Source organism: Martes martes (genome assembly GCF_963455335.1).
Source record: "Martes martes genome assembly, chromosome: 3".
Taxonomy (NCBI): Eukaryota; Metazoa; Chordata; class Mammalia; order Carnivora; family Mustelidae; genus Martes; species Martes martes.
In genome coordinates this window covers 535828-563268 of record NC_137890.1, presented here as the reverse complement: position 1 = coordinate 563268, position 27441 = coordinate 535828, and the positions used below count along the sequence as shown (strand labels likewise).

Below are 27441 nucleotides of genomic sequence, written 5' to 3'. Positions count from 1 at the left end.
CTGTCACTTTGACTTTTAAAGTATGTTTTGGTTCCCGTATGGCCCGTTCCCGAGAACCTGGGGCTGGAAGATCTGACCCTTACGGGGCTCCCCGAGGGGCACCGTGAGTGGAGAGTCCCGTCAAGATGGGCTTCAGCAGCCAAGAAGTTCGACCAGCCTCCTTAACGCAGAGGGGCTGCCTGGGGCCCGCGACATCCCGCAGACGGGACCGCGGTGAGTTCTCTGTGGGAGGGAGTGAGCGGTGTCCGGCCTGCAGCGAATCGATGAGAGGTGCTGCGGCCCGGTGGTCTTCATCTCTCGGTCAGAGCACCTCCGTGCCCTTTCCTCCCGCCGCCGGGTGAGGACGCACGGGCAGGACGCGCGCTCTCACCTGTGCGCGCCCCCGTTGCCCTGCAGGCGGCCTGCGCTCAGGCGGCCTCGGGGTGCCTCTTCTTCCATTTTGGATCCCCAGCGCCCGAGGGCAGAGCCGGATACTCACAGTCGTGGTGAACGAGAGGGAACCTAACCTGACGTGCTGACCGAGTTGTCCCCAGAACACGCGTGAACGTCGCCGAGAGAACGGTGAGCGGAGATGCCAGGAGGATGCGCCTCGACGGGCGTCTGTCTGCAGGCGCCCTCCCCGCGGGGCCTCAGCCGCAGCACGCAGCCGCTTCACCTTCCTCTTGCCTCTCAAGGTGCATCGTCCACTCCCCTGCCACGCAGCAAGGCCACAGAGCCGTCTCTGGCCCCATCCTCACGAGCCCCTGCCACTCCCGCCGCTAGCGTGTCCTCTGCGCGCTGACCGTTCGCCAGAGGACACGTGAGCTTGACCACGCTCAGCCTCTTGCTGGCCAGGGATGTCCTCACCTTGAATTTAGAACGTGGCGTCTGGTTTGAGTCTCTTCCTAGTGGATTGGCATGTGAGACGCAGAGCTAGCTGAAGGCAAAAGGGAGGGTGGGGACACCACCTGCTGACAGCGAGCGCCTTGCGGGGTCCCCCACACATGTCACCTGGGTGGTCTCCTGTCACACCAGGGTTGCTAACCCGACCTCCAGCTCCTCCCGCCTCTGGTCCCCACGTGCATCGCACGGCTTTGGACCTGCTGGCAGCCTTGCGCGGCCTTTCTCCGACACAGGAGAGCGTTTGGGCATTGCTGGCCGCGGACGTGCAGGCGGGGGAGGGTGCCGAGTGGAGGCAGAGCTGGTGGCCTGGGGGGAGATGTGCCAGGGGATGGCCAACCGCTCAGGAGAAAGCAGGTGGGTCAGGCGTGCCCTGGAGCGGTGCAGGGTGCTGCGCTAGCCGTGCTCAGGGGCCGGAGGTCAGTGTGTGAGGCTCCCTCCCCTACGGCTCCCGGGCCATAGGCGCCAGATGCGGCAGAGCAGAGCCCCCTGGGGAAAGGCGGCAGAGTGGCCTTGTCTCTCTCCTAGCACTAATCCGTGCTGTCAGAGCTCAAATGGGGAGACAGCAAGGCTTCGTGCCCCCCCCCCCAGCAGGACACAGAGGGTGCCAGCACCCGCTTTGGACACCATGTCTCCTGCGCCCAGAACAGTCGTGGTATGTCAGAGCCCGGGAGGGGGAAGGTGAGGCCCAGGCTCGGGACCAGCTGCAGGGCGGGTGTGGGGGCCTTGGTGCCCAGAACCTGCAGGGCACAGGCACGGTGGGGCTGGGGCCCTGGGCGAGGCCGAGACCCCCTGGGCGCAGACAGGGGCTTCTTCCAGGTGACAGGTGAGGAGCACACAGGTGAGAATGAAGGAGGAGAGGCCAGGGCGCTCGGGCTCCGAGGGGCGGACGGCTGCTCCGGTGTCCGACTCGGACTCCTGCCGGCTCCCCGCGGTCCTGGGACGTGGCCGCTGCCCGCCGTTGGCCCTCAGCGTGAGGGTCAGGATGCCCGCCGCTCTGTGGCTCCCAGTCCAGACCGCCCGTGCCTGTGGGCCGCAGAGCTCTCTGTCGCTCCTGCGTGGTGGCGGCCCCAGCCCCTCTGTGTGTCCTTACTAACCTGGGGGATCGCTGAGCCTGGCCCGCCCGCAACTGCCGGCTGGCTGCGGCCCGGCTCCCTCCTCCCCCACCTGCCCAGGGGGCCTGGGTCCGTGGCTGCGGGAGGCCTCTTGCGGCCACAGGCACCTTCGCCGGCACTGGGCCTCGAGCTCGGCTGTCGAAGGTCCAGGCCCCGCACACGAGACGGCGGAGAAGCCGGCTGGCCCTTCCCCGTGCGCTCACATCCGGAAAGAGCGAGGCACGTCTTTCCCGGGGCAAGTAGCCCGGTGCCCCGCAGGCCTCCAGCCCTCTGGAGTGAGGAGGCCTTGGCTTTGCTGGGTTTAGGGAGGGACCACGAGAGGGAGGGATGTGCGATGGGCGGAGGGTCCAGCGAGCGTCGGCCAAGGACAGGGCTCGTGGGGGCTTGGGCTGAACCCTGACTCCCCGCCTGCGGGGCCTGCCGACACCCTGAAGTTGTGTCGCTTGAAGCATCAAGACACACGAACGTTATTTAGAAATTTGGGGCGAACGTACCTGGGGGAGGGCGGGGGAGGCCCTCATGAGCATAGCCTGACGGGCCCACGCCCGGGCTGCCTGTAGACACCTTGTCGGCGCTGTTCCCCGCGTCCGCGTGGGTGTGGTCGCCACAGGAGACGCTGCCGGGACACCCCTCCCCGCGCAGCCCCTCGCCTCCCGGCCCCTCCGAGCTCACCGCGGTCGCGCTTCCTTCCCTGAGGCGCCGCTGGTGGCCTGGAGGCTTGCGCAGAAGGCTGTGCTCTGTGGGCTCTGACGCGACCGCACGTTCCTGACTCATCCTGATGCAGACATCCTCACCCTGTGTGACCGTCCCTTCCGGGAGGATGCCGCGGGGAGCTTCTGTCACCGCCGGTGCCCCCACGTTGTCACCACGGAGTAGTTTTGGAGGAAGATGCAGGGCTTCCTCGCACGCGGCCTCGGGGTCTCTGACTCCCGCAGGGAGACACAGAAGCGCTCCTGTGCGCGCAGGTGTGGGCCCAGGTGTGGGCCCAGGTGTGTGCGCCACGTCAGCACCCACCTGGCGGTGGTCGGTCTCTGTCACTCTCCGCGGGACGCTCACGAGCCGCAGGGCCTGTGTTGGGGTGCCAGTCCCGGGGCGGGGGTGAAGTAGTGCCTGACCCGTGGGATGTGGCTGCGTCACGCACAGTCTGTGGGGACGCCCAGTGGCGTCCATGAGTCCAGGACGACTCGGGAGCGGTCCACCCAGCACGGCCCTGCCCAGATGCAGTCCGGGTCCCGTCAGTCAGGACTGGGGCCCGAAAATGAGCGTTTCTGACACATTTGCAGGCAGGGCTGGTGCTGCTGGGCCGGGAGCACGTGGGGGAGGCGGCCATCCCGCTCGTGCTGGCCCTAGCGGGGCCTTTGCCAACAGCACACGTGAACCTAGGTGGTGAAGACAGACGCCTCTGAGCCGGGAACAGTCTAGAACAGAGCCGCCGCGGCACTGGGCTCCGAGGACCACTGAGCGGCGTCCGGCCGGCAGCAGTGGTGGAGGAGTGGATCATCGGCCGCGGGAGCACAGCCGCCCAGCCAGGAAACAGTGAGCCTCTGGTTCCGTTATGCACCCGTGTGTCCCAGGTACGTGTCGGCCAGAGAGTTCTTGGGGTTTTCTCTTCTCAAGAGGCTCTAGGAAGGCAGAGAGCAGGTACTTCCTGGGGTGGGGTGGCCATGGGACCTCGAGAGCAGCTGGGGGACCAGGGGGGCCAGCACTCAGGAGACCCTGGATTCCATCACCTTCAGCCCCAACGAGGTGCTGGGCGGGCACCACCGTGGGCGTCCAGAGCAGAGAGGAGGCTGGCGTGCGGCTGTGTCCCGTCCGGACTGGGGTGCGGGGGTACGGGCTGCCCACTGCGGGAGCACCAGTTGTCGGGACAAAGCAGCTGACTGGAGGCTCTTTTAGTGGAACCAGATTACATCATGATTAATGAATAAAATTAAATGTGGAGGAATGACCCAAGAACTTAGCGCGTGCACACAGGGGAGGGGAGGTGGGCATGAGGAAAGGAGAGCGTTTTTAAACAAAGGGGCATCGTGATTTCAAAATGAGGAGTGTCTGAGAGGGAGGCCGTCGCGCCAAGCGCTGTGCTCTCCCTGCGTGGTGGAGGCTTGATGAGTCCTGGGCAGCCAGTCCCTGGGGGACGTCCCGTGGGGACGTTTTATGGACTCGCTGTTGCCTCAACCTACTTTAGGGATCAAAGTGTTGCCTCGACATGGATTCCTCACATGGGGGGTTGGACAATATTTTGAGATGTGTTTCCTTCCCTAAAATCCCTTTTCTTGCCTCAAAGTGGACTCCAGTGTCTCAGGGTGGATCACAACAGCCCAGAGGACAGAACTGGCATGCAGGCGTCCCTGACGTTTTACAGAAGTCCTCCAAAATTTGGAGGATCTACTGGGAAGGTACAAGGAAGGTGAATTTGCGCATCGAGCTGGAGGTCGGGGTGCCGTGCGTGTGCGCTAGAGGATGGGACCCAGCAGGCCCGGGAAGGACCCCACGTACCTGTGGAGTCATGACTCAGGACACCGGCTGTGACTCTATGCATCCTGGGCGGAGAGGAGAAAACCCCAAGATCAAGAGGAAAGCTCCCAGAAACTCAGTGGATGGACAAGGACGCTGACCATAGGCGGGCTGGTCAGGGATGCCGTCCGTCACCCCCCGGGACTGGCCGCCAGCTCCAGCCCGCGGTCGGGCCACTACCCTTTCCAGGTTCACGCCCAGTTCCAGACTCCTCCTGCTAGCTGCCGCTTTCCCGCAAACCCTTACTAGAAACGTGAGGATTAGAGAAGGAAGACGGACACAGACCCCGGAGGACTGAGAAGCGGAGGGTGAGCTGAAATGACAGTTGGGTGGTTGGCGAGTCGGCAGGTGTCTGGGCTCACGGTTGGCGCTTGTAAAGCCTGAAGGTCGGGCCGCCTTCCCCGCCGGCTGCTCTGCTGGAGCCACGACTTCCGCAAGGCCACCGCCCTCCGTCCCCGACACCGGGAAGCCCACCAGCCTTGCTGCTGCCGCAGGGCCGGGAGCTGGGCCCCGGGGGAGTGGATGGGGGCGCGCTGCTGGGATCACGGGGGGCCTGCGCCTCTGCCGAGTTTGCGTTCGTGGTCCTGACGGCGCCACGCGTTGTCATCCAGCCCCAGGGACTTCCAGAAAGTACCTGCAGCAGCCCCGCAAGAAGGAAGTTTCTGGGCAGGGCGAAGGGCTATGGATGCCCGCTTGCCGGTCTCGGGACTCCTGCCTCCCCCTCAGCCTTCCCAGAGGAACGAGGAAGGAGTTGGCTGTTCCCGCGAGCTCGCGTCTGCCTTCTGTCCCGTGAGGGTCTCCTCTGGTGTTCCGACGGCACCCGTTCCCGTGACACCTCGTTGCACCAGGAACAAGTTCTCGGCAAGCACTGAAAAGCGACAGCTCCATTTTTGACTTCTCCCGGGTGTGTTTGACCCACTTCTCAGTCCCCAAATCCACTCGCGTCTGCCATCTGTGGTCGTCTGGTTCTGTCATCACGTCCCCTTTGCGCCGGTGGTTCCTGATTGTCCGTGTTTATTCTAGTCCGACATCCACAGCTGGACTCACTCGCAGAGAATTTGACCCCCCCCCAGGGGGTGACAGGGCCCCTGAGGCCCCGAGCAGTGCTCCGTGGTGAGTATGTGCCTGTCCCCGGCCTAGTTTGTGGGGCGTGGGCTTCCTTAGGTCCGGACCCTCACCTCCTCCCACCGCACCGCATGGGCTCGAGCTTTGGCCTGCCGCCCGGTGAACGCGCCTTGTTACCGTGGCCCCAGGACACTGACACAGGCTCCCCTCTCGGGCCCTGCATCTGCGTGGCTGCAGGACGACCAGGGACGGCCCTGGGGCCAGCCACCTGCAGCCTCAACTGGGACCGGGGCCCGGAGGGTCTGTAGAAGCCGTCGCCGGCAGCCATTCCAGTCAGAATAAATGCGTAAAAGCCCCTAATTCTGTGACTGTACTTGTGGGTTTAAAAAGGCACCTTTACTTGCCTTAATGGCTAAACGCCCAGAGCACCTTTGGGAACCCCTGGGAGTCCTCTACTGAACCCTAGTGACCTCTGCTCTTGGCCCGTACCCGGCGACGTTTGTGATAAAGGGTGAGACGGGTCGGGGGAAGCAGCCGCCACGCGGCCCACTCGAGAGCGTCCCCGCTGCCCCGCTTCAGCCGCGCAGGCCGCCTTCTCCCCCTGAGTCGCCGCGCCCGTGCCGCCCGCCGTGCGGGGCTCAAGCCCCTGCTGCCCCAGGCGGACCCCCGGCCGGGGTCCCGTCAGCCGGAGCTGAGGCCGGGCCTCCACCCAGCACGCAGCTCATTCTCTCTCCGGGCACGTGGGGCAGGGCGGAAGCCCCCGTTAGGGTCGCCGGTCGGGGCTGGCTCCGTGGCTGGCTCCCCAGAGGGTGCCGAGGGGGCTCGGGGACCCCTTTCCTCTCCACAGCCTGAGGCTCTGAGACCGTGGTCAGCAGGGGTTGGTGGGATGGGGTGGGGGGCAGCCCTGGCCACCAGCCCTGCTGGGTCCAGGGACTCTGGGGACATCATCTACCAGATGCCATGTGGAAAGAAGGAGCAGGTGGGTCTGTTTGAGGTCCCCTGGCTAAAGCCCCCGTATCCCGAGGGGGTTGTGCGGAAGCCTTTTGCCTGGGAGGCTGGGGGTTCCCTCGCCGTCCCGGTGGGGGTTAGGTGGGTCATTGAGCGCACACTGTGTTCTCCGTGGGGCCATTCCCAGTCGGAGAAAGGGAAGGCACCCTGGGCTCGGCCTGGGGGCGTCCGAAGGCGCCCCGTCCCTGCCCCCACAGACCTTCCTGACCTTGACCCCGGCTCCGGCGCCCCCCTAGCCTTCACCCCACCCCCCGCCAGCCGCTCTCTGTGGTTTGGGCCAGACCCCCGCGAGGCCTGGGTAGCAAGTGAGAATCTAAACATCGCCTTGGTGTCCCCTTGAAAGGCTGAGCACTGGCCGACTCCGTGGCTCTCTCCTCGCCAACTGCGCTGGCCCCCGGTTGGGGCTGTTCTCGATTTCTAACTTGGTTTCCAGTTTGGTTCCCTCTGGGGCTGTTTTCCTGGGTCCTCAGCAGAACAGATCTCTGCTCTTCGAGCCGGCAGCCCCCGCCGACACCCACACACCTCCCCTCCCTCACCCTGCGGGTCCCGGCCCCCACCCGCCTGCCCCGACAGGCTCCAGGCCACTCCACGGCCCATGTCCTTTGTCCATCGGCCTAAGGGGGTCGTTAGACTAGATGGTTCTCGGCTGCTGGGGGGTCTTTCTCGTACAGGGACACCAAAGAAAGAAGAGCGCATCAAGGACGGAAGGCGGCAGAGCCGAGAGTAAACCACAGACGCCCTCGCGCTGCCCAGTGGGCAGCCCCTCGACGGTGGCCTGGGCCAGGGGGCTGGGGGTGCGTGAGGGGCCGAGGCAGGTGGGCTGGGGTGCAGCGCCCAGTGGGCAGGGGTGGGACTGAAGTAACGGCGAGATGTCTCAGGTGTTGGACCTCAGGTGGACGGACCGGGGTAGTCATGACCTCTGTCCCCACACAGCCGCGCGGGTGCGTGCTTGGCTCATGGCGCTCGTCTGCTCAACAGAAGTGCGAGGGCGGCCCCAGCCCGTGGAGGACTCACCTCTCCCAGAGAAGCTTCTCCTCCTGCAGGTCTGGTGCTTACCGTCCTCTCCCGCCCCTCAAAGTGCGGACTCGGAGTCTGGCGCTTCTCCGCTGTCAGCCGGTGGGCGTGAAGGACGATGTCCTCGTGCCCGTTCGGGGCCGCTTGTCCTCTCGTGGGATGCACGTCACGCTTGTTTCGTCTCCTGCTGTCGGTTTCGGGCTTCTGCTAGTGTAAGCCCGGATGCCGAGTGTGCCCTGGGTACACCCCAGAGGCAGCTGGCTGGGCAGAAGGCTATGGGAATGCTCAACCTGCTGAAATAATGCCAAGTTATTTTTGGAGGCCAGGGCCTCCGTTTCCGTCCCTGCTGGCTGTGCGGACAAGAGGCCCGCAGCCTTCCCAGCACTGGGCGGCCAGACACGCTTAGACCGCACATCGAGTGGCTACGAACCGATTTCCGCGTGGGGTCTTCGTTTCCTTTTCCCTGATCGTTAATGACTAAGCCCCCGTTCAGATGTGTGCCTAGTGGCCAGTCTCCGGACTGACGGCCGGTCTGTGAGCCGGTCTGTGAGGTGCTCCCACTTGGCGCTTGTGCAGTTGTTGTACCTTCTGTGCAGAGCTCCTATGTGTTTCATTAGCTTTGTTCCTGGGTATTTTACGTTTTTGATCTATTCCTAAATGGCGCCTTAAAAAGCTTCCCGTTGTAGCATAACACACTTACTTAAAGGTGCAAACATCACGAGTTTACGGCTTAATGGATTTTCACTGAACACACCTGTTTCACCAAAGCAGCTCAGGAAGCACCAGGTCAGCCCCAAGAGACCGTGCACGGAGCTGTCTTCTCCATGCAATGCTTTTCTTTTCTTTCTTTTTTTTTTTAAGACTTTATTTATTGGAGAGAGAGCAGAGAGAGCACATGAGGGGTGGGGAGCGGCAGAGGGAGAGGGAGAAACGGGCTCCCCGCTGAGCAGGGAGCTGACTCTGGCCTCGATCCCAGGACCCTGGGATCATGACCCAAGCCCAAGGCAGACGCTTCACCGACGGAGCCTCCCAGGCGCCCCCCAGGCGCCCCTCTTCCATTCATTTCTGCCCCCACGAGTAGCCACAGGTCACCTGGCTTACTTTTGCTTACTGGGTACTTTGTCATAATGGACTCCCACAAAATGGAGTCTTTGGGTCAGGGGGGCTTTTCCTCAAAGCAGTGTGAGGAATTTGACCCAAGTGTCGCCTGTGGTCATGGACGCTCCTCCCAAGTGTGCCTGTATCCCAGCTTTTCCTTCTGTTCAGGAGCGTAGGGCCCGTGTCGCTGGGGCCGTTACACACAGGGCTCCCTGGCGCGCTCGATGTCTTCGGGGACGGGGACCGACGCGCTTGCTCGTCACAGGTGCACTCTCGGAACGCTGTTGCTGGTCACACAGCACACGTAAGCGTGACTTCATGAGAAAACGCCAGGCAGTTTTCCAAAGAGATTTTAGCATTTTACTCCTAGCAGCAAGGTCTGACCATCCCAGTTTTATGACATTTTTATCAACAGGTTTTATTGCCAGCCCCTTGGTTTGGGGTGTGAAATGGTATCCTACCAGGGTTTTAATTTGCATTTTCCTGATTGCTAAGGAAGTTGGGAACCTTTTCACATGCTTCTTAACCCTTCAGATTTCTTCTTTAATACCTTGAGCTTACAGTTTGCGACAATTTTAACAGAGTTCTTTTACTTTTGATTTGTACTTATTGATTTGTAGTTGTTCTTTGCATATTCTGGATATGAGATTTTAATCAGACTTCCCCATCATGGATGTCTTCTAAACTTGCTTTCCATGAGCAAGAGTTTTAGCTTTCGATAAAGTCTCATTTACATATTTTTTTTCTTTTGTGGTTAGTGCCATTTTTATCCTATTTTAAAAACCCTATCAAGGTCTTGTTTTCTTCTGGGAAACTTAAATTGAGCTTTCAGAAATTATTTTTTGAGTTTCGTATGAGTACAAACCAAAGTTTATTTTTTCCCATATAGAAATCCTGGAGATTCAGCACCATTTATGGGAAAGACTTTCCTTTCCCTGTTGAATTACATCGATGCCTTTTCTGAAAATCGAGTAACTGTAAACGTGTGGGTCTGTTGGGATTTTCTAGTCTGTCTCCTTGATCTGGTTCTCCTGTGCCACACCACATTGTCTTAGTGTGGGATCAAAGTCTAGTAATGCCAGTCCTTCAACAGGAATTTTCTTCAAGATTGTCTCAATATTACAAGGTATTGGTATTAAGTATAAATTTTGAAATCAGATTATCACTGGAAAATCTGAAAATACATGGAGATAAACAACTCATTTCTAAATAACGCATGGATGAAGGAAGAAATCTCAAGAGAAATTTGAGAATATTTTGAACTACATGAAGATAAAAGCACAACCTACCTTATTTGTGGCGTGCAGCGAAAGCCGTGCTTGGGGGGAACTGACAGTAGTGAGTGCACACAACCAAGAAGCAGAAAGATTTTAAACCAGTCACCTAAGTTCTCACCTCAGAAAACTGGAAAAAGAGCAAATCACATCCAAACTAAGCAGAAGAAAGTAAATTAACAAAAACTAGACCAGATGTCAATGCAATTGAAAACAGGACATCAGTAGAGAAAATCAACGAAACCAAAAGCTGTTTCTTTGGAAATATCAATAAAATCATGAAATTCTAGCTGAGTTAAGGAAAAAAAGAGAGGAGACACAAATTACTAATATCAGAAATGAAAGACGGAACATCACTACAGATCCCATGGACTTTAAGAGGATAAGAGAGGAATGTTACGGGGGTACCTGGTTGGCTCAGTCAGTTGAGTGTCTGCCTTTGGCTCAGGTCGCGATCCTGGGGTCCTGGGATTGAGCCTCGTTCTGGGCTCCCTGCTAAGTGGGGGGGTCTGCTTCCCCCTCACCCTCTGCCCCTCCCCCTGCTCATGGTCTCTCTCTCTCTCTTTCTCTTATAAATAAATAAAATCTTAAAAAAAGGAACAGGCAAGGCGTTCTCTCTCAGCCCTCCTTTTTGACATTGTACTGGAAGTCCCGGCTAATTCTTTATTCTTTATTCTTTAGCTAATGTGAAAAGACAAGAAGGAGAAGGAGAAGTCGCGGAGAAGGAAGGAGGAGGAGGAGGAGAAAACGTGCAGAGACGGGGAAGAAAGGAGGAGAGCGGCCTTTGTGAGCGGATGACGCGATTGTGCGGCAAATTCAAGAGCTGCCAACAAACTCTGGGGTTAATAAGCAATCCTAACAAAGTTACAGGACACAAGGTAGTATACAAAGTCAATCACTTATATGCCAACAATGAGCAAGTTGAGTTTGAAATAAAAAAATAATACCACTTACATTTGTACCCCCAAAATGAAATACTTAGGTATAAACGTAACAAAATATGTATGAATTCTACATGAGAAAAACTATAAAACTCTGATGAAAGATATCAAAGAACTATAAAAATAAATGGAGAGATAGTCCATGTTCATGAATCAGAAACCTCAAAGTTCTTCCCAACTTTATTTATAGATTCAATGCAATCCCAATCAAAATCCCAGCAAATTTTTGTGTAGATATTGGCAAAACTGATTCTACCATTCATACTTGGAGGCAAAAGACTCAGAATAGCCAAAACAATGTCGAAGGAGAACAACAACCAAGGACTGGCGCCGTCCAACTTCAGGACATGTGCTGCCGGAGCGAGCACGGCACTATCCAACTTCAAGACCTCCTGGAAAGCTACAGTAATCAAGACCGTGTGGTCTAGTGGGAGAATAGACAAATAGATCAACGGGACAGAATAGAGAGCCCAGAAACAGACCCACTGAAGTACATATATGGCAAATAAGCGTAATGAAAAGATGCCACACATCGTATGTCATTAGGAAATTGCAAATTAACACAACAGTGAGATTCCACCACATACCTGTTGGAGTGGCCGGAATCCGACACTGACAACACCAGTGTGGATAAGGGTACAGAACGGCACGAACTCGCGTTCGTTGCTGCTGGGGACGCAAGAGACAGCCACTTTGGAAGACAGTTTGGCAGTCGCTGACAAAACCAAGCACACTCTTACCGTGAGACCAAGCACACTCTTACCGTGAGACCAAGCACACTCTTAGCGTGAGACCAAGCACACTCTTAGTGTGAGACCAAGCACACTCTTACCGTGAGACCAAGCACACTCTTAGCGTGAGACCAAGCACACTCTTACCGTGAGACCAAGCACACTCTTAGCGTGAGACCAAGCACACGCTTAGCGTGAGACCAAGCACACTCTTACCGTGAGACCAAGCACACGCTTACCGTGAGACCAAGCACACACTTACCGTGAGACCAAGCACACGCTTACCGTGAGACCAAGCACACGCTTACCGTGAGACCGGCAATCATGCTCTTCCGCATTCACCCCAATGAGCTGAAAACCTGTCTCTACAGGAACCCGCACGCGCACGTTTACAGCAGCTTTGCTCACAGTTGCCAAGTCCTGGAAGCAACGAAGACGTCCTTCAGTCAGCGAGTGGGTAAATGGGTTGTGGCACAAGCAGACAATTGAGTATTACTTCGTGCTGAGAATAGTCTGTCAAGCCATGAAAGGGCCTGGAGGGATCTTACTTATTCTTACGTGAAAGAAACCAGCCTGGAAGTCTGCATACTGTGTGGTTCCAAGTATGTGACATTTTGGAAAAGGCAAAACTGTATGGGTGGTGAAAAGTCAGTCGTTGTCAAGAGTTAGCAGGGAGGGAGTATGAAGAAGCAGAAGCTTTTAGGGCAGGATCAGTGTATAGAAGGACATTCTATACGTGTGGTTATACATTTGCCAAAGCTACAGAATGTATAAGACCGAGAGGGGACCCCGATGGAAACCACGGACTTCGGGTGATTGTGCTGTGCCCACGCAGACTTGCTGATGGTAGCAAACGTACCATCTGGTGCGGAGTTTGGGTAGTGGGGGAGGCTGTGTGTAGGTGCAGGCAGAGGGTCTATGAGAACTTTCTGAACTTTCTGCTCAGTTTTGCTATGAACCTAAAATTACTATAAATTTGAAGTTTATTCCCCCCCCCCATCAGGTTTCTAATTTCTTTCAAAATAATGCTGAGATTTTGATTGAGATGACATTGTCTATAGGTTAGTTTGGAACGAATGGGCATCTTAACAATACTGAGTCTCCCAGTCCAAGAATATGCTATATCTCCAAAGTGCTGGGTCTACTTTAGGTTTTTTAAGCAAAGTTTTATATTTTTTCTATAGATCTTTGCACATCTAAATTAATTCCCAGTAAGTTGATATTTTTTCATGCTATTTTATTTTATTTTTTTAAAAAGATTTTATTTATTTATTTGACAGACAGAGATCACAAGTGGGCAGAGAGGCAGGCAGAGAGAGAGAGAGGAGGAGGAAACAGGCTCCCTGCTGAGCAGAGAGCCCGATGCAGGGCTCGATCCCAGAACCCTGGGATCAGGACCCGAGCCGAAGGCAGAGGCTTTAACCCACTGAGCCACTCAGGCGCCCCTTTTTCATGCTATTTTAAACAGTATCTACAATTGTTTTCCAAAAGTTTGTTGTTATACAGAAACATTGGTTTTATTGCATAGGTGTTTTATCTAGAGAATCTGCTAAATTTACATATGCAATCATGTCATCTGGGAATAAAGACAATTTAAGTTCTTCCTATTCAATATTTATGCCTCAATTTCTTTTTCTTGCCTTAGTGCACTGGTTAGAACCTTCTGATTAATGTTGAACAAAATGGGACTTTCTCCCAACTATTTTGAATGTTTCAAAATACAGTGAGGTTGATGGGGCACCTGCGTGGCTCAGTCAGTTAAGCGTCTGACTTCAGGTCAAGTCCTGATCCTAGGGTCCTGGGATTGAGCCCAGCACTGGGCTCTCCGCTCAGCAGGGAGCCTGCTTGTCCCTTTCCTTCCTCTGCCCCTCCCCCCACTCATGCTCTCTCTCTCTCTGAAATAAATAAAATATTTTAAAAAACACAGTGTGGTTGAGCAAATAGTAAAATACCCACCCATATCTAAATAACTGTTATCATTTTGCTGTATTTGTCCCCCCCACTCTCTCTTTCTCTCTCTTCTCCTCTTCCTCTCCTATCTGAAAGACACACATACATTTTCCCCTCAACCTTCCAGAAGTAGAGTATTGGCAGCATGATGCTTAGTAACTCAGCTCATCACCATGCCTCTTCTTCTTCTTTTTTTTTTTTTTTAAGATTTTATTTATTTATTTGACACAGAGAGAGAGATCACAAGTAGGCAGAGAGGCAGGTAGAGAGGGGGGTGGGAAGCAGGCTCCCTGCCAAGCTGAGAGTCCGACGTGGGGCTCGATCCCAGGACCCCGGGATCATGACCTGAGCCGAAGGCAGAGGCTTAACTCCCTGAGCCACCCAGGCGCCCACACCATGCCTCTTGTAAAGAAAAAAGATAATCACCTACATCATCACGATACCATTGTCATACCTAGCAAAATAACAACGTTTTCTCTTATCTAATTTTTGGAACATACATAATCTTTCCCAATTGTCCTTTATAGCTTTTTAAAAGAAAATAGTTTTATTGAGCTATAATTCACATGCCATCAATTCAATAATTTAGAATGTACAATTCAATGGTTTTGGGTATATTATTAATTTCTAAAATTGTGATAAAATATGCATCATAAAGTTTGCCATTTTGCCTACTTTTAAGTGTACAATTCAATGGTATTAATTAAACTCACAATGCTCACCATGTTGTGCAACCATTACCACTATCTATTTCAAAACTTTCACGTCACCCAAAATAGAAACTCTGTGACTGTTAAATAGTACCTTTCCTCATTCTCTACGACCTTCAGTCACTGGTAACCACTAATCTACTCTATGTCTCTATTACGTTGCCCGTTCTAGATATTTCATGTAAGAATTATACACTTTGCCCTCCTGTGTCTAACTTATTTCACTTACTATAATATTTTCAAGGTTCATCCCTGTTATAGCATGTGTCAGAATTTCATTCCATTATATGGGTGAATAATATTCCATTTCATATATTTATAACACATTTTGTTTATCCACTCACCACCGCCCATGGGCACTTAGATTGTTTCCTTCTTTTGACTGCTATGAATAATGTTGCAATGAACATTGTCAAAGTATCTAACAGATATACTTTGTGTGTGTGTGTGTGTGTGTGTGTGTGTAATTCTATTAATGTGATGTGTTACATTGATTGGTTCTCTTATTTTGAAAAGTATTTGCACCCTTGGAATAAATCCCACTTGGCCATGGTGTATAACTTGATGAAAGAGGTGACTATAAATCTGAGAAGCTCAATGAACTCAAAGTATGATAAACAAAGAGTCAAAGAGACCCACACTGAAACACATTATAGTCACACTCAAAGACAAGGATGAAGAGTTTTTAAAGCAATGAGATGTGACTCATCTCTTAATAAGACTAACAGCCAATTTCTTATCAGGAGCCATGGATGCTAGAAGACAGTAGGATGACATATTTAAAATGTCAGGGGAGAAATCCCAAACAGCCTACCAAAGGAGGATTCTGTATCTGGAAAACTGTTCTTCAAAAATACGGGAGAAAGTAAGACATTTCCAGATAGACAGAAGCACAACGAGTTTATTTCCACTACAGCTGTCCTACAGGAGGTGCTACAGAGAATCCTTCAGGTTGGGACAGAAGGACACTAGACATAGCCAGAGACCACGAGAAGGAGCGGGACCTCCGGTAAGGGTGAGCACTTGGGCAGATTAGTGCATTCTGGGTTTGTAGCTCCGCTTCTAACTTCCTGTCTGACTTAATAGACAAATGCATTCAATAATTATAAGTCTATCTATTGAACAAATACGGTACACTTGGGTAAACACAGATTGGCAGAATGGATAGCACGCAGGATGCGGGTGTGTGCTGTCTAGGAGACGTGATCTTGATCTAAGGATGCCCAGGTTGAAAGTGAGAGGACGGAGAAGATTTTACTCACAGTCAGTGACCAGAAGAGAATGAAGCGGCTGTGCTAATGATATCAGACAAGATAGATTGTAAGTAAACAATCTGGTACAAGAGGGCACCTGGGTGGCTCTGTTGGTTTAGCATCTGGCCCTTGATTTCGGCTCAGGTCACCGTCTCAGGGCTGTGGGTTGGAGCCCCGCGCTGGGCTCCGCGCTCGGCGGGCAGTCTGCTTGCGATCCTCTCCCTCTCCCTCTGTCCCTCCCCCAGCTTACACATGCACACGTGCACTCTCTCCCTCTCTCGAATAAATAAATCTTCAAAAAAAATGGTTACATGAGATGAAGGACATTCTGTAATGATAATATCATGTGACTGTGATAAAGGGTGAGCTCACAAGAAGATATAACGATTATAAATACAAATACATACACTAGGGGCAGCCGGCTGGCCCAGTCGAAGAGAATGTGAGTTCAAGCCCCACGTGGGGTGGAGACACTCCTTAATTAAGTCAAGCTTTAAAAAATTACGTATTTTTTAAAATAATTACACACTAAACTTCGGTGCTTCTAGATAAAGGAAGCAAGCACCAACCGCTCACGGGGAAGTAGGCAGTTGTACAACAACATGGGCACCTCGATGCCCCGCCTCCAGCGACGGGCAGATCACTGCGACAGACGGCCAACGAGGACCCGGAGGGCCTGCGCCGCGCCACGGAACCAGCTGGGCCGGACAGCCTAGCCCCGGCAGCGCACACGTTTGTCTCCAGCGCTCACGCCAGCCCCCCCAGCGTTAGGTCCCGGGGACTCCGCCTGCCCTGCGTGGGCCAGCAGTACACTGAGGAGCCGCGCTTGGAGTCTGTAAATCTCCAGCGCCCAAGGTTCTTACCAACCCAAAAGCAGGTTGTAAACTGAAAAGTTTTAAGGAGGAAGTAGCATGATCATCCATTTCTAACATATCACTCTGGCTGCTGACTAGATAAGAGATCCGAGCGGGACCAGATCGGAGGAAGGAACAAGAGTTCTTTCGAAGTCCTCCGTGAAGAGGACAGTCGTGGGGCCAGGGAGTGGCCGAGGAGATGGGGAAGAGGAGAAGAATTCAAGATGCGTCCAACTGGTGACCGGTTGTAGTTACTGAGAGCACATGACGTGTTCTGTCTAGGTTTCTAGTATGAACAACTGGGAGGACATAGTTGTTTCCTGCACGGGGGATGCTGGACGGAGGAGCGGGTTTGGGGGCAGAGTCATGAGTTCATGACATGTCTCAAATGACATTGTACAGAGTAGTCCCAGCACCCAGTTGCCCTGCTGAGAAGTTGGGCTGCTCCAGCCTCCCGCCAGTGGCTTATGAGGGTGTCCGTGAAGCCAAGAACTTATTTTAATGTCTTTGAAGGTTATATTTATTTATTGGAGACAGAGCAAGAGAGGCGAGCAGGAGCAGGGGGAGCAGCAGGCAGAGGGGGAGGGGGAAGCAGACCCCCCGCTGAGCAGGGAGCCCGATGCGGGGCTCGATCCCAGGACCCGGAGACCGTGACCTGAGCCGAAGGCAGGCGCTTCACCGACTGAACCCCCCAGACACCCTGAAGCCAAGAACTTAAATGGTTTTCCCCAGAGGAATCTGTGGTCGAGCTATAGGGCGGCAAACCTAGGTCGGAGAAAGATCAGGTACGTGTGGTGCGGGCGGTTGTCGGGCGGTTTTCGGGAGCCGCGGCGAAGAGGGCGCGCCCGCCGGCCTCGTGCTGGCTCCTTCCTGCCGCCCGGCCCGGAGCGCCACTGCCGGAGACGCTTCCCCCAAACCGTCCCGGGTCCAGTCCTCCCGCCCCAGCTGCCCACGCCGGCCTCTCCCCCGCCCTGGCCCCACGGCCCGGATTGGGGCTCTGGGTGTGGCCCCGCTCTCCCTACTCCAGCGGACCCGCAGCAGCTTCTAGAAGAGCGTCTGCCCCAGACACTTGCATTTGGGAAGCCGCCGTCAGAAGTTACTCCTCACGCGGGGGAATCGCTCTCGGAAGCGGCCGGCAGGGGCGGTACTGGCGGGGGCGGGAACTAGGGCGCCGGAGGAAGCCCACCCACCCCAAGCTTCTGTACACGATTCTGACTCGAGAACAGCAATTCCGGTCTAACCGTCTGGGCCCCGAGGCATGGCGGGGCTGCTGGCCGCCTTCCCTGGCCCCCGCGCGCGGCTTCTGAGCCCAGACGGTCCGCACATCTGCCCGTCTTGGGTCGCGATCCTCTCAGTCCTCGGTGCCGCGTCAGCACGCAGAGTTTGGGAGGAATGCAGGAAAGGTAAAACCGGCGAGGCTGGGGTTTGTCTTCTAATCAAAGAACTCTGTTTCTCAGCTGAACCGGGGCATCAGAGAGGCTGGGATCACTTACAAAGGCCATTTGACTTCTCTCCGTGTCCGCTTCATTGTAGCAGGTGGGCCGTGAGGTCCCTCTTGGAACCTGTAACATCAGCAGACGGGTAGCAGAGAAGGGAGCAGAGGCATTCAGTTGTACCTAAAGTCAAGTTTCCCAGAACCCAGGGTGTAGGGCCCGGTGCTGGGTTCCCTCCCCGTGACGGTAACCGGATCCTACGGGGGAAGGACCCACCGTAAGGACAACACGGGTATTTCCACGTCACATTGTAGGATTTCGTAGGAAATAGTTTTGTTGCCGTCTTAGCCAGGGCGGCGGGGGTCCCCAGGAGGAGGCTTTCCGAAGGGCTGTGGGGTGAAATGGAGTGAAATGGCAAAGACCGAGGGGGATCTCTTGTACTGCAGAGGCCAGTGGGCAGTGTGGGCAAAGGGTAAGTAAGGAAAAGGGTCTGAACAGTAAACACAGTAAACAGGCTGGTGAGATCAGCTTCGGTCTAGAATCTGTCAGCTCAGAGAAGCGCCTTCCAAAGGGCTGTGGCTTCCGCCCGCGAACAGCCGTGCGTCCCGCAGGTCTCGTAAGAGGCAAGTGCTGGGAGCCCAACACACAAGAAGGTCCAGGACGGGCCCTCTTCCCAAGAAACCGGGCCGGAAGTTTTCCAGAATGAATCATGACGTAAGAAAGACTGAGGCCGTCTCCGTGGGTCTAGGGGGCGGGTGAGGGCTGCAGCGTGCCTTGCCGGTGGGGCCTAGGAGAGGTGGCCTCTCTGGAGAGGGCCGCGGGTTCATCCTGAGGCTGAGCGAGCCCACGGACGTACTGATATTTTATGAACCCACAAAGAAACGGAACCAAGTTTTCTAAAAATGCCTAGGAATTTTAGCAAAGAAAATGTCCCCTGTACACATTAGGAACATTCTCCTGTAATAACTTCGAGCCCCTGTCCCCATCCCTGTTTTCCCACGTCTTAATGTCACCATACCGTGACCCAAGAAGGTGGAGAACAGGAAGCCTGGAGACAGGACCAGTGTCTTCAAGGAGGGAACCAAGGGCAGACTGCACAGCGAACCGACACTTAGAATTCCAGTTTTCAAGGGATTAGAACACATTCTCTCTTTAAAGGACAGTTGAGGGCGCCTGGGTGGCTCAGTGGGTTAAGCCGCTGCCTTCGGCTCAGGTCATGATCTCAGGGTCCTGGGATCGAGTCCCACATCGGGCTCTCTGCTCAGCGGGGAGCCTGCTTCCCTCTCTCTCTGTCTGCCTCTCTGCCTACTTGTGATCTCTGTCAAATAAATAATAATAAAAAAAATTTAAAAAAAAATAAAGGACAGTTGAACGGGGTGGGGGGGGGTGGGGTAAGGATTTGTATCACCCCGTGAGACTCAACACGGCAGGGCCACAAGGAAGAAGGGGCTTTTGGGAGATGCGGACCTTTCCCGGGAAGGGTCTAATCCCTTCGTTCGAATAAACAGAAGAGTGCGGTGGGTGACCACACAGGGCCGAACGCCAGCCACTGAGATGGGGACCGGCCGACACCTGAACCCATGCTGTGCGTGCGGCGTGGGCACCGGAGGCTCAGCCGGGCGAGGGGCGCGCGGGCCGCCGCTCACCGGGGCCGCATTTCTAACGTCCAGTCTAGCGGCTTCAAGGCAGGGCAGCGGCTGAAGGGATTTGATCTTCAACCAAAAATTTTAGAAATTCTGCTACCTTTTAACACAGAAATGAGGGTTCTGTGGTGTGTTTGATTATAGAGAGTCAAAAAAATAAAAATCCCAGCCGACTCTGCCCTTTTCCCAGGGGAGCCCGAGCTCCTGGAGCCGCCGCCCGCGGTTTCACCTCAGTCAGGTCTGTGCGACGTTGCTTAAAACCTTCGGGTAGTTTCCCGGAGGGAGAGTTGTTGACTTACCGGATCCACTTTATTTTATGTTTTAGATTAGTTTTATTTTATTTATTTATTTGACAGGGAGGTCACAAGTAGGCAGAGGGAGAAGCAGGCTCCCCACTGAGCAAGAAGCCCGATGAGGGACTCGATCCCAGGACCCCAGGACTGGGGCCTGAGCCCCTCAGGCGCCCCGGAGTTGCTGGAATGCTGAGGTCACGGGGAGGGCTGGGGTTCTGTGCTGTGACCTGCTTCCTCCGGAGAGGCCGGCCGCCCTGCGTGCTTGGGTCCACGGGCTGGGAGTCGGGTTTTCCGCTGCTGCTCGGGGGCGAGGATCCAAACACGGCACGGAGCAAAGCGGTGCCGTGCGAGGAGAACGGAGCGAGGACAGGGGACCCCTAGAGGGACAACATGAAGGGTGTCATGTGCAGGTTCTGGCTCCCCAGGGACCTGCTAAGGGCCAAGAGCGTCACCAGCAGAGAAATGGACCGTCCTGCAGGCGGGGGTGTGCAGGGTTTTGCTTCTCCCTCATTACCCTCACCGTCCGCCTCTCTCTGAGGCCCATTCTGTGCTAATCTGCCCAAAGAAGGGGCATATTTCTGCGGTCTCCACGAAGCCAGCGCGGAGGCCGGTGTTAGCAGACGCGGCCGGTTGGCAGAGAAGCAGGAGTGGACGTGAGCCGCGCTGGGGCCTAAGAGAACGGAGAGCCCTTCGCTCTGCCCCCCGGGCACACGGCCTCGCAGCCCTGAACTCCGGACTCCAGCCCGCCCTCTGCTGGGATCTCGCCTGCCGGGTGGGCTCCAGGGAAGAGGCGACTCCGGGCTCAGGGTCCACCAGGCCCACCCAGTGCCGGGGAGCCAAGAGGCTGCCTGATTTCCCTCCTGAGCGCCCACCGGCGGGCAGGCATCAGGCGTGGGCTGGGTGTAGACATGGAGCCCGCTGGCCCCCCAGGTGGACGGGGCCCGCTGTGCTGTGTGCACGCACACCCCACCTCCGCTCACCTCCGCTTGCGCATGGGCAAACACGCTCACTGCACAAACCCAGCCTGCCTTTCTCTCCACAAGTACACTCGCACACGTGCGCACACCTGCCTTTCTTCCTCCATGTGTGTACAGACACACATGCGTGCAGCTGGCCTCCATCCAAGTGTGCACACACCTCTGCCCTCTCCAGGACACGCACGCCTGTACGTGCATACCTCCACCCCCTCTCCGCGTAAAGGCCTGTGCGCACAAGATCTGCCCTCCTTCCGCCTCCATGAACACACACCCACACACTCATGTATGAGCACAGGCACACACCTGGCCCCTCTCTCGCGCACACCCGCGCCCATGCACTTGCCCCCTCCCCCCACCGCTGCACACCCCTGGTCCCTCGGAGTGTGCACGCACACCGTCACGTACACACCACCTGCCCTGTCCAAGTGCGCGCGCACACCGGCACGTTGCACACCTGTGGCCCCTTTCCAGGTGTGCGCGCACCTCCGGCCCCTCTCCAAGTGCGCGCGCACGCCCGCCTCCCCGCGCCGGACTTTCCGCCTCCGTCCCCGCCCGGCGCGCACGCGCACGCGCACCCGCACCCGCGCGCGCGCAGCCCATCCCCCTCGGGGCGCGCGGGCCGCACGGGCGGGAGGAGGAGGAGGAGGGAGGCGAAGGCGCGAAAAGGCGCGCAGGCGCGCTGCGGGAGCCGGCCCGCCGCCCACGTCACGTCGCCGCGCCGCGCACGTCACGCCGCCCGACGCCCGCTCGCAGGGTGAGCCCCGCGCGCCGGCGCCTCGCAGGGCAGGGACCCCGGGGCCGAGCGCGCCGCCGGGACCCCGCCCGTGCCCGCGCGCCGGAGCCAGCCAGGTGCGGCGGGCCGGGGTCCCGCGGGGGGCGCGGACGCGCGGGCGCCCGCCCCGGCCCCGCCGCCGTCCCGCCGCGTGTGCGCGCCGGCTCCGCGGCTCCCGCGCCCCGCGCCCCGGGCCCCCCCAGTCCGCGCCGCCGTCGGGGGCGCCGCGGGTGGCCGGGCGCGGCGGGGTCGCGGGCGGGCCGCGGCCCGGGGCGCGCGGGGGGGGGGCTGGGGGCCTGCGGGCGGGGCGCGGGCGGGGGCCGGGGGCCGGGGGCCGGGGGCCGGGGGCCGGGGGCCGGGGTCGGGCCGAGCGCCGGGTGCGGGGGCCCCGCGGGCGCGGCGCGGGGTGGGGGCGGCGCTGACCTGACTGCCGGTTCCGGCGCGGGAGGCGCGCGCGCGGCGTTGGGGTGACAGGCCCGCGGGGCCGGAAGCCCACCTGTCACGGCGGCCGGGGCGGCCGGGGCGGCCGGGGGCGGCCGGCTCTTTGTGTGGGCCGGTGGGCTGTCCCCGCTGCCGGGGGGCGCGGGCGGGCGCCGGGGTCCGCGCGGGAGCGAGGGCCGGGGCCCCCGGGGGGGGGTGCCTGGGCCATCGGGGTTTTCATTCTTACTCATTTCTTGTTTCCGTCTTTCTTACCAGAAAAATCCGTTTTCTTCCGCGGAGGGCGAGCCCGGAGAGCGTCGACGTCGCGGATCTGGTAACATGGCCAAAGATGTAAGTGTGGGGTCCGCGCGCCGGCCGTCGTGGCCCTGCGCCCGGGTGCGCCCGCGTGGACGGCGGGGGCCGGGGGCCGGGGGCTCGCTGCGGGCGCCCCTCGCCCCGCGTGTTCGCGGCCGGCCGTGCGCGCAGGGACACGCGCACCTGCTGGCGCCGAGGCGAAGCGGGCAGGTCGGCGCTACGCGCTCGCGACGGCCACGTTTGCCTTTTCCGTGTTTTGTTTCCGCCTCAGGAAAACGAGATTTGGTGATTAATGAAATGCGAAAAGTCCTGCTTTGGCTTTTTTCGTGTTTGTCAGTTTTAAGTTCGTTCCCAGAAGCAGGCTTTTAGGTCCAAGAGCGGTCTGTGGGCTGCGCCGCGGGCCCCTGGGCATCGCCGCAGGGCGGCTTAGTACGCGTTGTCCGGAGCTGGACGCGCGTCCGCCTGCGCCCCGGGTGCCCCTGCCCGTGCCGCCCTGCAGCGGCCGCGAGCCGGACCACCGCTCTGCAGAAGGCCGCGCTCAGGGCCCCGCCGGGCACCCAGGCCTGCAGCGGCCCTGCCGTCCGGTGGGGCGGGCGAGAGCACGCGCTGGCACCCGCCTACTGGGGTGTCAGTTCAGGTCGGAGTCTGTGCCCCATGGGAGCTGGCGGCGTGAGCGCGGGCCGCATCTGCGGATGGCCGGCCCCGGCCCCGCTGTGTACCCCCGGGGACGCCCGCCACGGGGTGTGTGCTCCGTGAAGGAGGAGTCTGGGTGCGCGCTGCTGTGGGAGCCGCGCTCGCGGACTTGGTTAACTGGGATCGGGAGGCCCTCGTGGAGCCCGGGGGACCTCGGCCGCCTCCCGCGGCTCTCTGGCTGGTGTCCCTGGAGCCGATGGAGGGTGACACACTGGAGTGGACAGTGGGGTAGCTGAGGTGGAGAAACAGCTCGAGGAGACGCAGGGGGGAAGGGCCTCCCCGTCCTGAGAGCTGGCAACATCAGGTGTGGCTGGAACCGGGTCTCACCCGGCCTGGTGGATGGGACTGGAACGGGGGTGGGGGGTGGGGGTGGTCCAAGGAAAGGCGATGGGCTTTCTCTCTAGCTGGCTAGTTATTGTCAAGCGAGGGGGGTGACGTCTGAATTTGGGAAGGTGACTCCGGCAGCCGCCGTTGGAGGGGAAGCAGCCGTAGGTAATTTGGGTGGCGGCGCTCCGGCCTGAGCTAAGTGTAAGATCGGGCCGGCCAGTATGGGTGGGAGCTGAGCCTTGAAGGGGGTGGGCTGGGACCCCAGCTTTACAGAGCGCTGGGGTCTCTGTGGAAGTCTGGAGGGGGCTGGAGTTGGGTTCTGGGGGTCACACTGAAGGAGGACAAATTTAGGGGACGGGGATAGGTCAGCCCTGCAGATTTTGGTGAGGAGAATCCAGGAAAATGGCATGGTAGCTCCCTCCCTGCAGCGGAGGCTCAGGGACACCAGCGGTTTTGGGGGTGCTGGATGGCTTGAGCCTGTTCACTGAGGGTGATGGGGTGGTGGGTGTGGGCAGGCTAAAAGGGCAGGAGCCGCCCTGTGAGGGAGGGGGGCAGCCAGCTGCAGAGGGCCTAGGGAGGGGCAGCCGGCCCGGGGCAGCGATGGCCGTCCTGACCTGAGTGGGGAGCTGTGGGCCATGCCGTGGCCCTGGGCAGGCATCTAGGCGCACAGACCGCTGCTGTAGGCTAACCCCGAGCTCTGTCCCGGTGGAGGGGCCTGATGTCGTCTGGGAAGACGGGAAGATGCGTTTTTCACTCCTCCCGTTGTGGTGGGTCTCGGTTTAGAATTGACACAAGCCGGGCCCACGGCTCCTGTGTGCCTCGTGTTTGCCTCATCTGTCACATGTGGGGACAAGGGGGAAATGCCCGGGTCGAGGCCGGCCTGCTTGTTTTGTTCAGTTCATGCGTCCATCCTGTCCGTCCTTTGCTGTTTGACGAGGGCCCGTGCCCGGCGGAGAGAGCGAGGTGTGCCGTCTGGCTGCTCTCATGAAGCTTGCAGGGGCCAGGGGGCCTGGAGCAGTGGGGGCGGGGGGGGGTGCTGGGGGCACGGGGGAGGCCCCGGGTGGGGGTGTTGGGGCAGGAGGGGAGCCAGGGGCATGAGGGGGCTACAGGGGTATGAGGGGGCCCTGTGGCGTGGGGCTGGAGGGGGCAGGGGTAATGGGGAGGCTGGGGTGTGGAAGGGCCGGGGGTTGGGGGGTGGGGGAGGGAATGGGGTTTGCCCCAGGGGCAGGAGGGCCAGGGGGGGACCTGGAGGCATGGGGAGGCGGGGCAGGGGAGGCCGAGGGAGGCGGCCCCCAAGGAAGCTGCGCTCTTTCCCCTGGAACGGGGGGACAGGAGGAGCGTGCACATGGGTGTGTGGGGCCTGCAGGAGCCGGCCCGGGGCCCAGCTGCCGACGCGGACCGCACCTTGTGTTTTGTGTGGCTAGCACACGAGTAAATACTTCTGTGTGTTTAAACGGGGTATCTAGACAAAACACTGTCATTCCTTTGCTTAAAAAAAGCCTTGCATTTTCTAGCAACACGTGAAAACAAGGCTGGATCCGTGGCGATTCGTCGTGAGCGTTGTGTCCTGCAAGCGCGTCTCCACCTGGAGGTGTGCGTGACGGGAGCGAGTGGGCTCCCGTTAGGGGTCCTGGGGGCAGGACCCCGCCTGCCCCCCTGCTTCCCTGGCTTGACTCTGGCCTGACACAGGCCTGACACACAGAGGGCCACGCGGCCTGGGGCAGTGCGTCGGCGTGGAGGCCCGCTGCCGCCGTCTCCAGGAAGCTGGCCGGGCCGGGGGGCTGAGTGGGCTGTAGGCCTTTGACCTTCGTTTGCAGGGACTGTGTTGGTATAAGTGGGCAACGAAAAATTCAGATGGTAAAAATCCAAATTCTGTACTCGTAGCTGGTGTGGAGAGGAGGGAGCTCCGCTGGTGCAGAACAGGGAGCGTGAGACCCCAGCGCAGTCACTCCCAGAGGTGGCCGTGAGCAGTGTTTTGGGGCTCACTTCCAGAATGTAATAGGAGAGGGATCCGGGGCAGGAGTTCCTTGGTTGTAGAGATGGCCACACAGGGATGGTGTTCCCTCCTGCGGTCCGGGACAGCCATGGAGGCCGACACGTGGGGCTCAGTGCAGCCAGCAGGGCACTGCCTCGGGGCCTCCCACCAGCGCCCACGTGGGACCCCCGGCTCAGCCCTCCGCAGATGAACGCTATGGGCAATGTTTCTGCAGTTCCCACGGAGAGAGTCTCGGCTGGGCAAGGCACACGGCCGCGACATTTCAGTTGCCACCCTCGGGCTGCGTGGGTCTCTGCTCCCACAGTCGTGGACCTGTCCCTCCGCCCGGGGGTCTCCTCACCCCGAGAGGTGAGAAATGTAGGTTATGTACTCATCGATGAAGCTAGGTATCTGAGTTTCGTTTTGTGCCAGCCAAGGCTCCCCTGGACACAGATCTCAATTGGGAAGGCTCGCCGGGCTGAGAAGACAGTCACATTTTCAGCACTGAGAAGGGCTCCGGAGGTGAATGTTGCCTTCAGAGAAAATACAGAAATTGCGGTTGCTTAAACATGCTCGTGTGTTAGAAGTTGCCCTCAGGAGAAGTAGGAAGGGGAAGGCCGCTGACACGACGGCCTGGACGCGCGCTGTGTGTGTGCCCGTGTGCTGTGTGGGCGGTGCGGCCCCCAGAGGGGGTCGCAGATTTTCTCAAGGTCACAGGCAGAGCCCAAACTCCTTGTGAGCCGCTAGGACGTCCGTGTTCTTGTCCTCGTCCGGTACTGTGAAGGTTTGTAAAGGACAGGGAGGTGGCCTGTTGTCTGTAAGATTACGGAGATGCTGTTGCGGGGCGACGTTGGGTGGCGGCAGCAGCGCTTCCTGGGGTCGGCCCTGCCCCCGCGGGCTGCCGGTGTGCGAGCCAGAGAGCCCCCTGCCTGCGGGGAGCCTGGTCGGGCCCAGGGCAGTGCGGTGGCAGCTGCTGGAGGAGGGCGTCTGTAGGTCCCTCTGCGGATGCGTGGCCTCCGTTTCGAAAGCTGGTCTGTGACTCCACTTTGTTTCCTGTGAGTTTACGGAAAATTCTGAACGGTGTCGAGAGCTGGAGGCTGAGCAAGAACACGTCCCATCTAAGCTTCGGAGCGAGGGCGGCATGAGGCCTGCTTTGATACCACTAGGAGACTAATGAGCTTATCTAAAAGTACACGTACTGAGTATTGTTTTTCAGACCCAGACCTCGAGGCTGAAACGGGCTGAAGCTGTAACGTGCGGTTTCCTCGGGTCTCGGCTGGAGTGAGCTGCGGGATCCGACGCCAACTTGCGCAGCGGTGGCGTCACGTCGGACGTGGAGAGGCTGTCAGTGCGCGCCCGCGGGTTACCGAGTGGGGGGCTGTGGCGGCGGGCTCGCTCTTGCCCGGGCTTCTCATGGTTCAGAGTTCGGGGTGCACTGGGGAAACTCTGGGATGGGGTCCGGGGCTGGAAGCTCGGCTTGATTGAGAGGTCAGCGTGGAACATCTCACCGTCGAGCCGTGTTGGACGAATGAATTCCCGGGTAACAGGCCCTCACGGAGTCCGCTCTGCGCTCTCGGTGTGTCTCCGACGGTTGCGGAGTGGGCCCGCGGCGTTTGTGCCCGGCCTGGCTGGAGGTGCGACTTCTGGGGACATCTTTGTCACAGCCACAGAGCCATCCTTCTGAAGAGCCCTCCTCTTCAAGCGTTTAAAACGCCCTACCACTCTTCGGTAGAACAGTCAGGAAGCTCTCGTTCGGGATCTGTACCTGGCTTCTCCTGCACTCAGCTTTGCGGCATCTGCGAGGAGGGACGGGGTGCCCGGCGAAGCGCGGGCAGGAGAGCAGGTGCTTGCTGGGGGCCGGTCGTCTGCGCCATGGGATGTCGTTAGAGGGCTGAGTTAGAGGTGGGACCCCCCCAGGCACCTTCTGGCTCAGTGTCATGTGACACGCCAGGGAGCTGCACGTACTACCTGCCTGGACGCCCTGCCGCTGGCTCGGCAGCTGCATGGTTATTCGGCACGGTGGGGAAATGGAAGTGTTCGGCTGTTGAGAAGATGACGTAAAATGGGAAATAAAAATGGATACAGACCTAAACACGTCATTTTAAATTCAAGCAAGTAGGTATTTGCTCCCTAGTCCTCGCTGTAGTGTGGAAGCCCTTTCTCCGCCCGCCGGAGTTTCTTGCTGGA

At 58.1% G+C, this 27441-nt stretch overlaps 2 protein-coding genes and 1 long non-coding RNA gene across 15 annotated transcripts in view; all 3 read left to right on the top strand.

The window, feature by feature from the left end:
* TMCO3 (transmembrane and coiled-coil domains 3) overlaps positions 1–10897 on the top strand; it is a 51641-nt gene extending 40744 nt beyond the window's left edge. Inside the window, exon 13 of the mRNA XM_080798243.1 lies at positions 10649–10897. Within this exon, the coding sequence (XP_080654369.1) occupies positions 10649–10657 (9 nt within the window). The 3' untranslated portion in view covers positions 10658–10897. The remainder of the gene's footprint in view (positions 1–10648) is intronic.
* Positions 3378–5461, top strand: LOC308339511. Its single transcript, XR_013966522.1, has 3 exons — positions 3378–3568; positions 4279–4816; positions 5120–5461. It is a non-coding gene; the product is annotated as an uncharacterized lncRNA (long non-coding RNA).
* A 10570-nt stretch (positions 10898–21467) lies between the features above and the next one.
* TFDP1 (transcription factor Dp-1) overlaps positions 21468–27441 on the top strand; it is a 45389-nt gene continuing 39415 nt past the window's right edge. For 4 of the 13 annotated variants that reach the window (XM_080799044.1, XM_080799034.1, XM_080799035.1 and 1 more), the window contains exons 1-2: positions 21494–21601; positions 22221–22295. Coding sequence is in view for 4 of the 13 variants with exons in the window: in XM_080799039.1 (XP_080655165.1) it covers positions 22284–22295 (12 nt within the window). In the remaining 9 variants the exon portion in view is untranslated. Of the gene's footprint in view, positions 21602–22220; positions 22296–27441 lie in introns of all 13 variants that reach the window. The other 9 variants (XM_080799038.1, XM_080799031.1, XM_080799036.1 and 6 more) reach the window with 8 other exon arrangements.